The sequence below is a fragment of the Thrips palmi genome, unplaced genomic scaffold, assembly GCF_012932325.1.
Source record: "Thrips palmi isolate BJ-2018 unplaced genomic scaffold, TpBJ-2018v1 HiC_scaffold_2, whole genome shotgun sequence".
Lineage (NCBI taxonomy): Eukaryota > Metazoa > Arthropoda > Insecta > Thysanoptera > Thripidae > Thrips > Thrips palmi.
In genome coordinates this window covers 5,568,520-5,582,580 of record NW_023144629.1, presented here as the reverse complement: position 1 = coordinate 5,582,580, position 14,061 = coordinate 5,568,520, and the positions used below count along the sequence as shown (strand labels likewise).

Genomic DNA, 14,061 nt, shown 5'->3' with positions numbered 1-14,061 from the left:
GTTATAGTTTGACTGAACGAACATTATTATCTAACTCGTCTGCGATTTAGTGTCAAGGAAAGGAACGTAGGCGATGATTGATACTGAACACCTTTAGCGCAGCGTTTAAAGCTTCGCGCTTTCATAGAATGTGCACCACCGTTTAAAAGTTTTGAGAGCAAAGTTAATGATAACATTGTTTTTGTTGTTGGTCTTACGGCAAGTACAAAGATGAATAATGTGGCTTTGTAAAAAAAATACCGATTTTGACGTGCAGAACCCTGGTAAAATTTAGGAAACGAGTGTTGTTTTGGTCAGGCAGGTGGCTGCTCTGACTATTTTACCGCTGCGCGTTTGTTCATGCTTTTGTGGTTGTTTGTTGTTTTCAAGTTTTCGTTTATTTCAATGAGTCATTTGCATTCCGGTAGAGCGTAGAAGTAGAAGTACTTTGATCACCTGATTGAAGTGTCGATCGGACGGCAGCGTAGCCTTTCCTGGGGACTACTGTAGACGAGGTGCGTACCTCTGATCGGCTTGAAACACTCACTCGACCAACTGCTTGGAGGAAATCCGTCGTAAACAAAGGGGAATACGTGTACCGTGTTCAATACTTTATTTGCTAGTGTGTCCGACGTGCCGGACGTCTCTCTCCAGTGTTGTCGAACCACGTTTTGTTTGCTCTATGTTCCCCTCATTCAGCTTGTTCTGGTTTACTTGGTTCGAGTAAGGTTGAGGGTTGAGCCAGGTCAGTGTCCTGTGCAGCTTGCAGCATCCTTGTTGCCCATACAAGGGCCGTCTGTTGCTGTTGTCTCTGCTAGTCTTTTGTTCGTTTCGCGCTGTTCGGAAGACAACACTGGATCCAAGACATTCTTACCATTGTGTATCTGCTTTGTGTTGCAGTCATTGAACAGCTTCAGTGTCGCCATGGATTCCGCAGACACCAATATGAGGAATCCACCCAATGAAAACACACCAAATGAGAACCCACCCAATGGTGACAGTGTGGATCCACCAACACCATGGCTAAAGTGAGCTTTTCTTGTTTTGAATGTCCTTTTTTTGTGTTTCCTGTCCAGACCGTTGCCTTGTTGCTCAAAACACACTTAGTTTAAGTAATGTGCCTGCTAAAAATTTTATAGGTATCTTGTTGACAGCATTCAAAGCCGACCAGTTGTGCCACACGCCAAAATGCCGGTGGAAAGGACTGCAGTGTACTACAACATGAACCACAAGAAACGTGGAATAGCAATCATTTTGAACCATGAACATTTCAGAGTTAGTATCCATTGTTGTTTTGAATGATAAAAACAAACAAAAAAAAAAAACAAAAGAATAGTTTATTTGCTTAATCACTGATTTCTTCCTGTAATACTAATATTAATTTGTTACTTTAGGCAAATCTGAACCTGAGGTCACGTTCAGGTACCAACCTTGATTCCAAAAAACTGGAAAATACTCTTCAGGGCCTTGGGTTTGATCCGTGGTCTTATTATGACCGGTCTCTAGAGGAAGTTCATCAAATTATAGCTAAAGGTATCGTATAGTAATGATCCATACCTCTTCTTGGTGCTGTGCCATATGGTGATTATTAATAATCTTTAACCCTGTGATGTTTCCAGCCTCTACCCTGGATCACTCAGATCATGATGCCCTGATTGTTGTGGTATTGACCCATGGTGAGCAGGGAATTCTCTATGCCAATGATGGAGTCTACAAGCCAGACAGTCTTTGGCTCCCATTTACAGCAGACAAGTGCAAATCTCTAGCTGGAAAACCAAAACTATTCTTCATTCAGGTAATAATTTCCATCCTGTTAAAATAAGGTTGTTGTTTTAAGGATTGTGTTGATGTTACATGACTAACATGACGTTCCTGTTGCCCCCAGGCTTGTCAGGGCGACAAGCTTGACTCAGGAGTGATAATGAGGCCTACTGAAACAGACAGCGGCACTGGTTCATACAAGATTCCCATCCATGCTGATTTCCTAATTGCATACTCAACAATACCCGGTAAGACTTTCTTGGGGTATCTAAATTATCAGTGAGACTAAGTTTCTTTAGAGTGACCAATTTTTTTAAATTTTCAGGGTACTACTCTTGGAGAAACACCTCAAAAGGCTCCTGGTTTATGCAGGCTCTGTGTGAAGAGCTGAATGAGAACGGATTTCTTCTAGACCTTCTTACTATAATGACATTTGTTAATCAGCGTGTGGCATTTGACTTTGAGTCTAATACACCAGATAATCCTGGAATGCATCAGCAGAAGCAAATACCATGTATTACATACATGCTGACTCGACTAGTGAAATTTACTCGCAAACAGAACTAAGTTGCTAAGTCTAAATAATTATTGGTGCTTGTGTCAGCTTATGACTTAAGGCTTTTAAGACTGTTCATAGCATTTTTGCACCAATAATTTATTTTTGTTTGATGCTGGCAGACCATTACTTAGGCCAATTGAAGCTGGTGGAGGTGTTGAAAAAATGTTCGATAGGACCAATTGCCCTTAGTTTTATCACTTTATTACTTTTTCTGTCTTCTAAATTGTTTCAATTTTAGCAGGTGTTACCCATATAGCTAAAGTGTGTTTGATTTAGTTCAGCTGAGAATGCTAGCTATTACCATCATGTTCCTCCTCTGCATTGTGTTTTTTAAAATATTTTTTTGAACATCAGTATTGTAAATTTAAGTATAATCACCATAATTTATTTTTCGCTTGAGAATTTTAGAGTGCTGAATTTGCATTTATTTTTTACTTTTGATACATTTTGTATTTGAATGTGATATGATAAGGCTGTCCTTTGGGTTGTCAATCATGTTGGAAAGGAATTATTCACAAGAATGGATTGATTGCTTTTGTACAAATCATGAAATCCTGAATGTTTGCACTGCCTGTCTCTGTACTTGTTGGTCTAAGACAATTCGGGATCTTTCAATAAAAAAAAAAACATAAAATGTGTGGTTTATTATCATTATTCCAAACAAAATACACATCTCTGAAACAACAATGGACCCCAGAAATGATAACACGCCTTGGCGGCAACGTTTTGGACGCGTTTCGAGTGCTGCGCGTATTCAAATCGCAGTGGGCGCATTGAAAGCTAAAATAAGCAAACAATAATAAAATTCAATAATTTTTTGAAAATAAAAATAGGTTGGCCGATTGGGAAGATAATTCTTGGCTGACGCCGACCCTCGATCAGCCGGGAGTCCCGCCCCGCCAGTCCAACCGATCCTTCTTCGCGCACCTTCCGTCCCGCGCCTTGCCAGTGCGCCCGCGAAGTCGAGGATAGGCAACCCGCTCACCAGGAGCGCGTAGAGCAGCGCGAACAGTGCGCGACCAGACGATGGTTTTGAATGGAATCGTGCCAAACGCTTAATCGAAACTTATACGCGCTTCAGTCAGAAAATGAGAATGAAAGAGAAAGGCAAAAAAAGGATGTCCAGTCTGGTACACTGTATGCGTCGGTTACTTTGTTGTGGGGTATTCCCCGTCCTTGCCGGTCGTTGGCGTGGCAGTTTGACCTCAGTCTGATCATCATGATCATCATGGTGATTCTGACTCGAAGCAACAGCAGCAGGTTGCGGGTCGGCCGGGTCGGCACGCTTGCAACAATAACTGTCGCGGGGCCTCGGCCACCTCGCCTCGCCCCGGCCGGCGGGGCGCGAACGCGAAGCGCGAAGTGGCGTTGGCGTGGCGGCGGCAACGGCCTAGGCGGGCCGCGGGGTGCGCAGGCCGGGGGTGGGGGTTGGCGGCGTGGTGGGGGCGGCGCGGCGCGGGGGTGGCGGCGGCGGCGCGGCTCCGGCTGCTGCTGCCGGCTCTGTCTGTATATTGTTGGCGTCCTCCGAGGCCGCCGAGTGGAGCCGAGCCGAGCCGCGTGCTGCTGGTGCTGTGCGACGTGTATCGCAGTCCGGAGTCCGGGAGTCCGGCGTCACGCGACCGCTGTCCCCGCAGTCCTCCGCGCCACCGCAGCCATTCCAGCCCCCAGCGGCCTCCCCGTGGCGGGACCCGCCTCCAGCGCCGCCCCCAGCGCCGCCCCTAGCGCCGCCCCCGCCCCCGCCGGTAGCGCGCCGCCCGCCGCGCCCGCCGCGCCCGCCGCCAGCAACAACGCCGGCCTCGTGTACAGCCTGGTGGGCGTGTACCCCTGCGCCGTCTGGAAGCCCAAGGCGCCCAGGCCCACCGCCGGCAGGACCGCGCCGTACCCGTGCCGCTGCAGGGTGCCCGACGCCCCCGCCGCACCCCTCGCCCCGGTGGCCGCGGTGGCCCCGGTCCCCTCGCTGCCCGTCGTCGCGCCGGTCCCCGTGCCCGTGCAGCCCGTGCAGACCGCCCAGCCCGTGCCCCTCGCGGCACCCCCGGCGGCCAGCCTGCCGACGCCGCCCGCGCACCTGCAGGGCGCCCTGCCTTTGCCGGGCAGCCCCATGCTCTTCGTGCCCTTCACCGTGCCCAGCTACGGCGGGCACGGCGCCACGCACGGCGCCACGCACGGCGCCTCCATCGCGGCGCCCATGGCGGCGCCCATGGCAGCCCTCGGCGCACCGTCGGCGGCCAAGGTGAGCCCTGCGACACACCGACACCGCGACACCGAGACACCGGCCGGCGCGGCCTGCCTGCCGCTACCCACGTGGCGCGCGCCGAGCCCGGCCCCCGATCGCGTTTCAGGTTTCAGCTTCCAGGTTTGGACCGTCTGGACGTGGAGAGGCCGCGTGTTTTTCTTACCGTTCTCGCTGTTGACTCTGTCGGCGCTCGTCGTCGGCTTCACGCACGACGCCCTCAAGGCCCACAAGGAGAGCATTCGTGGTGTATCGACCCGGCTGCATGGCGCAACCGTGGTGGAACCAACACGGGTTCATCGGACACCGGCGTGGTCTCGGATTTGTCGTCCCACACGCAGCCGACGACGCCGACACTAGCCGACGCCCCGCCAGTGGGCCGTGCCGCCGCGCCGCCGTTGCCCCCGCCGGTCTTCTTTCCCGGGGACAACACAACCCTTCTGCTTTTAGAGACAACACTACATCCCCCCAACCGCAGCGCGCAGCCACCCCACCCCTCCCCACCCCGCGCCGCGCCGGCACACGCCGAGCAAACACGGCGAACCAACCGCATGCCGCCACACTGCCACAGGCCGCCAGTCGAACCGGCTTTCCGGCTAGGGCTTTCCGGCCTGGGGCTTCCAGCCAGGGGCATTTCAGCCTGGGACTTTCAGGTTGACCGCTTTCTGGCGTATGGATTTCCAGGTGGCATCGACGTTGCGGTTTAGTGCTTTCAAGGTGGAATTTCCCCATTTATTTTTCAGCGCGGCTAAAGGGCAAAGGTGCTCCAAGACCAAAACGCGTCTAGAGTTTAGGCCGCCGGCGCTGGTCTTCTGGCCCACTGCACGGTGCGGTGGCCTCAGGCTCGCCTCAGGCGACCCCGGCCGGGGCCCCAGGTGTGGCTGCCACGGTCACAGCGAGGCGAGGTGTTTCTCCGGAGAAATCGCCCGTCCGCCGTGCCTGGCTCGAGGCCTGGCTCTAGACTCGGCCCGGCGCCGCCGCAGGATTCTGTTTTGATCCAAGTTGAGACGAAAGCGGGGACGAAACTTGAGCCGCTGCGCGATAACAAAGATAGTTTGGTTCAAGTTTGTCGCGCGGACGGACACGTGGATGGGAGCGAGTCGGGACGAATTCAAAACGACCAGACGATCGGTATAACACCCCTGACCGCTGCGTTCGGAAGTCGCCTAGGGACACGGGGTTGCACCGGTTCTGGCGCCTCACACTGGAAGAAAGTTCAGCTGGTCGGTGACGCCGTCCAGGACCCCGTCGAGGACGCCGTCGACGAGGGCGCCGTCGAGGCCCCCGCCTCCCGGCCACGCCAATGTTAAGCCGATTAGCCGCTTGTCGCGCCCGCCTGGCCTGGCCGCGTGGGCCCCGTGGGTGGCGGAGGGGCGCGGCGGGGCGGCGGCCTGGTGGCTGATGAGGCAGTGGGCCCGCCGCACCGCGCAGCACCGCGCCGCACGCAGTGCCTCGTGGGGCTGAATTAACTATCAGATGCACACCCCCGCCGCCTCACCCCGCCCTGCCGCACCCCACTCCCTGCGCCTTGTGTATGAATTATTTGTCCGAAGGGCGGGCCGGAGCCTGTGCTCTGTGCTGCTGGGGGAACCCTTTGGTCTTCGACGCCGGGGCTGGCGGGGCTGGCGGGGCTGGCGGGGCTGGCCGTCCGGGGCAGCAGACCGACTCGCCAGAAGACCTCCACTTTTACGTGCCGCTCTGACGCTGCTGGTGTGCTGGCATGGTGCTGCTGCGCGCTGCCCGTGCGCGGCCTGCGGCGTTCAAGGACCGGGGGACAAAACAGATCCAGACGACAGTTCGGCCCTTCCACCCCGAGAGCCCCGCCGGCCTCGCCGGCCTCGGCAGCGGCATGTGTCGGCACAGTGTGGGCACGGGCATGTGCCGTACCGTCGCCCTGCTGGCTCCGCGAAAATACCGGCTGCCGCTCTCCGCGAAGGACAGCCACAGCCTCGGCGGCCTCGGCGTGGAGGGACGGTCCCCGTCGGTCCTTTTATTTCATTTTTTATCGACGGCCCCTCGCCGGGCGCGCCGGGCGGAGGGAGGACGCTGTACGCTACGCTGTAGGTGCGCTGGAGGCTGACGGGGCGGGGGAGGCACGGTGGGGCTTTAAGCAAGGTGCCGGAGCTCGGGGCTCGGGTGACGTTATCCTTGCCGATGTCCTTCTCCAGCAGAGGGAGGGAGGGAGGGGTGGGGGCGGAAGTACCAGCCGGCGAGGGGGAGGGTGAGAGAGACGGGCGTGGATGAACACACACACACACACACACACACGCACATTCCGAAGCGGAAAATGGGGCTGCTTGAGGCTGTTCAGGCTGCAAGCCGTCGCCCAGAAGCGTCGAAGCGGCAACGAGAGGGAGGGGGGGGGGCACGACCACGCGGCCGTGGCGCAACGGCGCAGCAGGCAGAGCAAGCGAAGCGACTGAGTTTCCAGAACAAACCGTGTTCTTGGGGGAGAGGCTGCGAGGCTGCCAGCGGACGAGACGAACAGAATCCAGACAGGCGGACAGACGGACAGACAGACAGACGGACAGACAGATGGATAGACGCCGTTCGAGACGGCTCGGAGTAGTACTGCCAGAGAGTTCGGTTTGATAAGGCAGCAGCAGACTTAATGTGGTGAAGGTAATTTTGGACGGCCGGGGCACCTTTCGGCAGCCAGTAGTCGGCAGGCTGATTCCGAACAGTGCTTCCGTCGCTCTGTCTCTTGCCTCACAGTGTGAGAGAGACAGAGCGCCTGGAGGGCAGGCAGTCCCGGCCACACGCGCGAGCGCGGGTTGCCTAGCCCGAAGGATTTGTCCGTCTCTGTCGCGCTCACGGGACCGTTCTCCGCGACACCCTGTGCGGGAGGTCTGTGCGACGCCCTCTGCGACACCCGGTCCGCGTCGGCCCGAGCCCTGCCCGAGCCCTGGGCGGCCCTTGGTCGATGCTGATTGGTCGGGATCCCCTTGGTGAGCAGCGGCTCGAGCACCAGCTGCTAATAGGTCCACAGCCCTCGGATCCCTCGGGAACGTCCGAAAGTGCACCGCCGTCCGTCGGCCCTGCTGCCGTGGACCGACAATCAGTGGAAAAGAGAGAGAGACAGAGAGAAAAGAGAGCGAAAAACAACTCGGCAAGCCGTCCTTTTTTTTTCAGGCAGGCGGCGGAGCGGGCGCGAAGCAGGCTCAGTCAATCTGTTCTGTTCCGGCTCTTCCAACTGGCCGTGCCTCGCCTGGCCGTGCCTCGCCGCGCGGCATTGCCCGCATTGTCCCTCCTTCTCTCTCCCACTTCCACGACTAACTACCTGAGCTGCCGCTAGCTGCCGTCACACCCGCGATGCACGCTCCTCGTTAGAGCGTGTACTCGGCGACAAAAAAAGGAGGGGGAAAACGAAGATTGGAACTCGAGCGCTGAAACCGAAAGTTAAGACGACAGCAGCGCTTCCGTGCGCTCCGCCGACCTGCTGCCTCGCGGTGGTTGAAAGCGGCGGCGTCGTGGCCATTGGTCGCGGCCGCGACCAGACAAACGAAAAGTCACGCGAGGATTCGAACCCGCCACCACCGGACTGCCCGATCCATGCAGCCGCGTCGCGGTGAGGCGTGACACGCCAGCTGTCACGATTCCTCGCGGCCTGGCCCCGCCACCTGATCCATTACCTCCAGTTATGAATTATTCCGCGCGACTTTCCGCCTTTCCTTCCCTCTTTTTTTCAGAAAGCGCGGCGGCGGCCGGGATTGAACCCGCGCTCATTGGCGGTCGTTAGAGATGCCGGTGCAGTGTATATTAAATTACCGAGGCCGGCGGCAGCGCAGGCAGCGCAGCCAGCGTGAGCTCCCCTTCCTTTCCTGTAATAGGAGGACGTGCCACGCCTGGGAACAATCAGGAACTTCCCCCCGGACCGCCCCTCCCCTCCCCTCCCCTCCCGCGCCGATCTTCCGCCTCTTCGCCCTGCCACTGCCCGGATCCCCGGCCCAGAAATCTGGAGGCAGTGAACACCTTGTCTCCTAAATAATTCATCGCCGCCCCGACCGGACCCAACATGGTGTTCCCCGCCCGCCCCGCCCCACCCCACTCCAGGCGTGCCAATCACTCGGGAATCAATCGGTGGAGCGATGCCGCTCACGCCTGACTAACCTCATCCCCGCGCGACACGGGGGTGGCGGCCCGGGCCCTGGGCCCTCCCTGGGCCCCGCCGCGCGCGGGGTGGCTGGCTGCCGGCTGGCTGCCGGCTGGCTTGGGGTTGGCGGCCCTGGCTCAGCCCGCGGCTCAGCCTGCTCAGCCTGCTCCAGCGAGGCCGTAACGCGGGGAGTAAAAACAGCCAAAACAGTCTAGTCTCGCGGAGCACGGAGTGAGTGCACGGCCAAAAAACTGCCGCGCGCTTTGAGCTCGAGTCGCCAAGCGGGACTCGAACCGAGCGTGTGACCCCACCAATGGATTGCTCTCCGAACGAGGAATCCATTGGTGGGGTCACACGTTCGGTTCGATTCCAGTTTAGCGGCTCTGGAGCTCAAAACGCGTCTGGAGTTTTGCCCGCCGGTGCCGGTCCTCTGGCCCACCGTGCGTCGCCTTGCGAGGCCAGCGAGGCCCTGCTGGTGACCACGGCTTCCTCTGGGGGACGCGCCAACAACAAACGACGAAACAAGCTCGTCCCGAAAGGTCTTGTCTTTGGACCCGGCCGTCTCCTGTGTCCGCCCGCCTGTCTGTCTGTCTGTCTGTTTGAATGTCCTCCTGTCCGTCCGCCCGACCGTCCGTCCGCGAGTGTGTCCGACTCTTCCATTACTCTTCCGGGGCGCGACGTGCGACGTCGTCGCGTCCGCCCGGAATCAAAGCCCGCCGCTGCACCTCCCCGTCGTCGCCCCCCCCCTCCTCCCTCCAGGACGACGACGTCGCGTCGTCCCCGCCGTGCCACCGCAGCTAATTCACCGCCCCGCCCGCCTCTCGATTTGTCTCTCTGTCTCTCTCCCTCTCTTATTTTCCGCGCGTGTTTGTCTTGGTGCGGGCTCATTTCCGACTGGCTCACCCTTGCCGCCCCTGTCGTCCCGGCCCCGCCCCGCCGCGGCCCCGCACCAGTCGCAATTGGAGCATGCAAACACAGGCAGGGCCACGCATGGCTGCCCTGCCGCCTTTCTCCTCGGGGAATGAATAAATTGAAAAGTCTCGGTTAGTCATTGGGTGCGCCGCGGCGCCCCGCCCCGCCCTGATCCGTGCCCTCCCTGGATTGTACCTTGTTAGAGGGCTAAGCCCTTCTTGGCCTCCACGACCACCCCCTTTTTTTTGTCTCAGTGGTCAAAGGTAAACCGCGCGCACAAGCACGGGCTGCGGTCGTGGACGTCGGGGACGTCGGGGACCCTCCCCGTCGGTCAGTCTGCAGCCATCCGCTTTGGATTTGCGTCTTTTTCCCTCTCGGTCCGTCGGTCTGTCCGTCGGTCTGTCCGTCTGCTCACACACTGGCCACCGCCACCGAGGGCAGAGAGCCTCCCTGTTGAGGCATTTGTAGTCGGCCGGAGCCCCGGCCCCCCACCTCCCACCTATGCGGCCCTGCGGGTAGGCAACCGGGCCGACCTGCTGCAGCGGCAGCCGGAACCACGGCCGGAACCGAGAGAGAGAGAGAGAAACAAAGAGAGAAACGGAGAGAGAGGGTATTAGAGGGTGGCAACCCTAGCAACCCCCACCAGGGCCCGGGAGGTGCGAGCGGGGATAAGTGTGAGGAGGGGAGGGAGGGGGTGATCCCGTCCTCGGTGTTAGGGGGTCGGCCTCTCTTGACAAGCACCATTACTCGTTGTCCCGGGGCCGACTCCACTGACAACCCATCTGGCACTCCTCCTTCCCCTCCTCCCCCGCTTTTTTCCGCCTTCATTTGTTGGACGTGCCCTCTTGGATGGCTCCGTCGGCTGATGTCTGCGCGGAGGCGAGTCCGGGACGGCAGCGCGGCGCCGAACGCCCTCGCGAACACGTCGCTCCGTCTCTCTCGCACCTGAGCGGGCTTGCGGGCCGCCTCGTGAGTGCGAGAGAGACGGAAGCGACCCCCAGTCTGCAGTGCAGCAACGGAAGCCGACAGTGTGCCGGTCGCTGCGGGGCCGACGTTCGAAACGCAGCTTTCAGACCAGCCTTCAAACTAAGAGTTTATAGCGGCGGAAGGGTTGCCAACCTCAGCCTGGAGCGGCACTCGCGCGGACTCGCAGCAGCAGACTGATCAGAGAGTCGTTTCGCCGTCTCTCTCGCACCGAAACGGGGCGCCCCACGAGTGCGAGAGAGAGAGAGAGGCGGAGCGACGAAAACGACTCCCGCGCGGGCATCGCTGTCTGCAGACGCGCGGACGCTAGGCGGGCTAATGAAGTGGAAGCGATGCGTTTATGGTGTATCGGCCGCATGCATCGGCGAGCAGCGAGGAGCAACGCGGAGCCGGGCCGCCTCGCTGCCCTACTTCCACTGGACGAGCACGCACGCACACACACACGCACTCACACAACCACACACACACACACACACGTGGGTGCGATAGTGGCAGTGCCGCGCGGCTCGTTGATCCCCGGCCCGACTACTACTGCGAGAAAGTCAATTACGAATCGCAAACAGACGCTCGCGGCGACAGTGCCTGTGCCGCCGCACCCCGCCCCGCCCCGCAACAATTTGGCGGTGGTTTATTGTAATAACACGCCAAAGGTGGCGGCGGCGGGGGGAAGGGGGTGTCGGTGTGGGGGAGGCTGAGGGGGTGGGGGTGGGGGCGGGGCGGGGCGGCGCAGCTGGCGGCGCCCGGACTCAAGGCAGAGGACAAATATTTGCAGTGCCGGTAATTGCTTCTGGCCAATGGAATGGAGGACTTTGCAGGACGCCGAGTCAAGCCGGGACACCCCGCCGTGCGCGCCGTGCCGCCGTGCCGGCGTGCCGTCACTGGCGCCTGCCTGGCCCAAGGCCTGGCCGCCTGGCCGCCCGAACTTAAGGAGTCAAGCCGGGGCGGGGTGGCCGGGGCGGGGTCGGCCTCCGAGGTGCCGTAAACCGTCCACCGCGAACCGTCGACGTACACGCAAGTACTTCGAAAATTGTGGCTGCTTTACAGCCTCCCTGCGCAAAGGTGCGCGTCAGACCCGCGCACAGTGGGCCAGAAGGCCGGAGGAGGCGGTCGAAATCCCGGACGCGTTTTGAGCTCCAGGGTTCCCGCGCCTTGCCACCGTAACTGCCTCATCAGACCGCTTTGACGCAGCGCCATGAATCATGAATCAGTGAAGGCGCTGTATTGTGCCTTATTTTTAATGCATGCTGAGCGCGGCTTCAAGTTTTCGGTGCTCACAGAGCGTGTTTCTGATGCCCCCCGCGGCCCGGCGCGACACGACACGGCACGGCGCTGCCGGGACCGCTGCCCCCATTGACAAGGTGGGGGCGGCCAGGGCGGGCCAGGGCGGGGCGGGGCTCGTGCGAAACCCAATCTGTGTGTCAATGTCATCCGAAATTGGAAGTCGTATTCAATTAAGTCCTGTAATGGCCGATGGGATCGGTTCCGTTCGGTTCCGTTCGGCTCGTCTCGTTCGGAGCGGATCAGCCGCGCGCGAAGCTTTTCACTCTTGGGGCACGCCGGGCTGGGGCGGGCTGGGGTCGGGGGTGGGGGGTGGGGGTGGGGGCGGGGCAGCGGTGAAGCGGACGGAATGGCCCAGCAGTGCGCTCAGCACGCCTGCGCCCTCACTGCTGCACTCGCTGCAACCGTTTCGTTGATCAACTTCAGACCGCTCGGAAACCAAGGCGGATAATCGCTGAGGAAAGCCACGATGGCGGAGTACGGGAGCCAGCCTGGATTCGGGAGCAGTGGCTGCCGAAAGACAAGCTCAAACCGCGATTTCTGCACGACGCTTGCCATCGTTTTGACCAACTTTGCGACGAGACGAAGCGGATTGGTCCTTGAGCGCGTCCTGCGGCCTCCAAGCCCTGCTGTGGCCCTGCTAGTGTAGCCCTGCCGCCACACTGCATCTGCGGGTCGGACTGCCCATCCCAGCTGACCTCCCTGGAGTGCCCCGCTGTCACTGCGACGTCAAGTAGTTGGGGCAGCCCAGCCGCGCCCGCCCCGTCCCGCTCCACCCCCCCCGCCCCGCCCCGCCCCGCCGCGCCCGCCGCGCCCCGCCCCCCCGCCCTCCGAAGACGGAAGCCAGCCCTTGCAGAGGCTGCGGCAAGTTGCCGGCGAGTTGGCCTGGCGCGCTGCCGCGCTGCCGCGGCCGATGAAGCCTACTTCCTCGCGTACTCACTGGCGTCGCGCATGTTGGAGGCGGGTCGCACGTGCTGCCAGCAGACCGATGCCGAGAGTCCTTCGCGTCGCTCTGTCTCTCTCGCACTCATGGGGCGTGCCTTGTCGGAGCGAGAGAGACAGAGACAGGACCGCCGCATCCCTTTCCCGGTGTACCTCACCGCGCGCCCGACTACCGCCACCGCCGCCACTACCGCCCCCAACTAGTCCTCCCTGGCCCCCTGGCTCCTGCCGGCTCCCTGGCCCAGACAGAATGAAGTTTGCGCAGCGTACTTCCAACTTTACGCTCGTTTACACAGGGACCAAAGTTTTTCCTTTGCCGCGGCCAGGAGGCCGGCGGAAGCGCCGAAGCGCGGCAGCGGGGCAGCGCGCGGCAACCAAGCGCCACGCCACTGGAAAAGAGCACGTCCCCGCCCGACATGCAGGCCGAGGTTACGCTCATCTCGCCGGCGCAGCAATAACAACAGCAACAACTACAACAACAAAACATGACAACAACAAAAAACGACGTTCGTCTTTGGCTTCACCACTTGCAGTGTGTGTGTGGGGTGTGTGGGAGTGCGAGCGTGTGTGAGCAGTTTGAGTGAGCGGGCGAGAGGCAGTAGTGAGTGGATCAGATTTGGGGTGTTTTTCTTTCCGCTAAAGACAGAGAAATACTGCCGGGGCTTATGCAGCAACCGACTCGAGCCGGGCGCGGCGTGGCGCGGCGCAGCGCCCCCCGCTTGCAGTGTGACGGCGGCGGCGGGGCAGCGGAGCGGCGCGGGAGAACATTTCGGAAACGAAATAAAAAGAACGATTTGCAAGGCGGCGCTGGGCGCGCTGGGCGTCGCGCCCGGCGCAAACATTTAGGCCGTCGCTCTCTCCCTCTTTGCCACCTGGCGGAGCGCGGAGTGCGGAACGCCGAGTGGCGCGCCGAGTGGAACGCGGGCAAGACGTCGACGCTCAAAGCGGTGCAGGAAACGGAGAAGTGGGAGCGAAAACGAAAAGCGGGGGAAAACAAAAAAAAGAGAGCATGTAATTATCATAAAACATTTTGGGGAAATGAGCGAATGCGGTGGACGCCGGAAGCACTGGGAAAGCACTGGAGAAGCACTGGAGAAAGCGTCTGAAAGGTGCGGGGCGGGGCCGCACGGCGGGGGCGGCCGGAGCACGCCCAAAGTTGGAACGACTTCCCTTCCCACTTTTTCCCTCGTTTTCCCATCCGGCCGGGGGACTTTTCCCCGCTTTCCCGCCGCCTTCCCGCCGCCGCACGACGGGCGGCGGGAAATTTCCCGCGGCGGCGGGTATGATTCTCCCCGCGGCAGGCGCGCGTGGCTTCCCCGCCCT

The 14,061-nt window shown here is 60.0% G+C and overlaps 1 protein-coding gene across 5 annotated transcripts; it reads left to right on the top strand.

The window, feature by feature from the left end:
- Positions 1-333: 333 nt before the first annotated feature.
- LOC117647665 (caspase-1-like) lies at positions 334-2,933 on the top strand. 5 transcript variants are annotated; one of them, XM_034389544.1, is made up of 7 exons: positions 334-494; positions 880-1,007; positions 1,134-1,254; positions 1,374-1,512; positions 1,599-1,774; positions 1,865-1,988; positions 2,066-2,933. In XM_034389544.1, exons 2-7 carry the CDS (start codon positions 904-906, stop codon positions 2,305-2,307), a joined length of 906 nt encoding a protein of 301 aa, XP_034245435.1. In that variant the 5' UTR covers positions 334-494; positions 880-903; the 3' UTR covers positions 2,308-2,933. The 5 variants fall into 5 exon arrangements, with proteins under 5 accessions (XP_034245435.1, XP_034245433.1, XP_034245437.1 ...); XM_034389542.1 differs by having other exon boundaries at positions 1,119-1,254; XM_034389543.1 differs by lacking the exon at positions 334-494 and adding an exon at positions 516-724 and having other exon boundaries at positions 1,119-1,254.
- Positions 2,934-14,061: the final 11,128 nt, after the last annotated feature.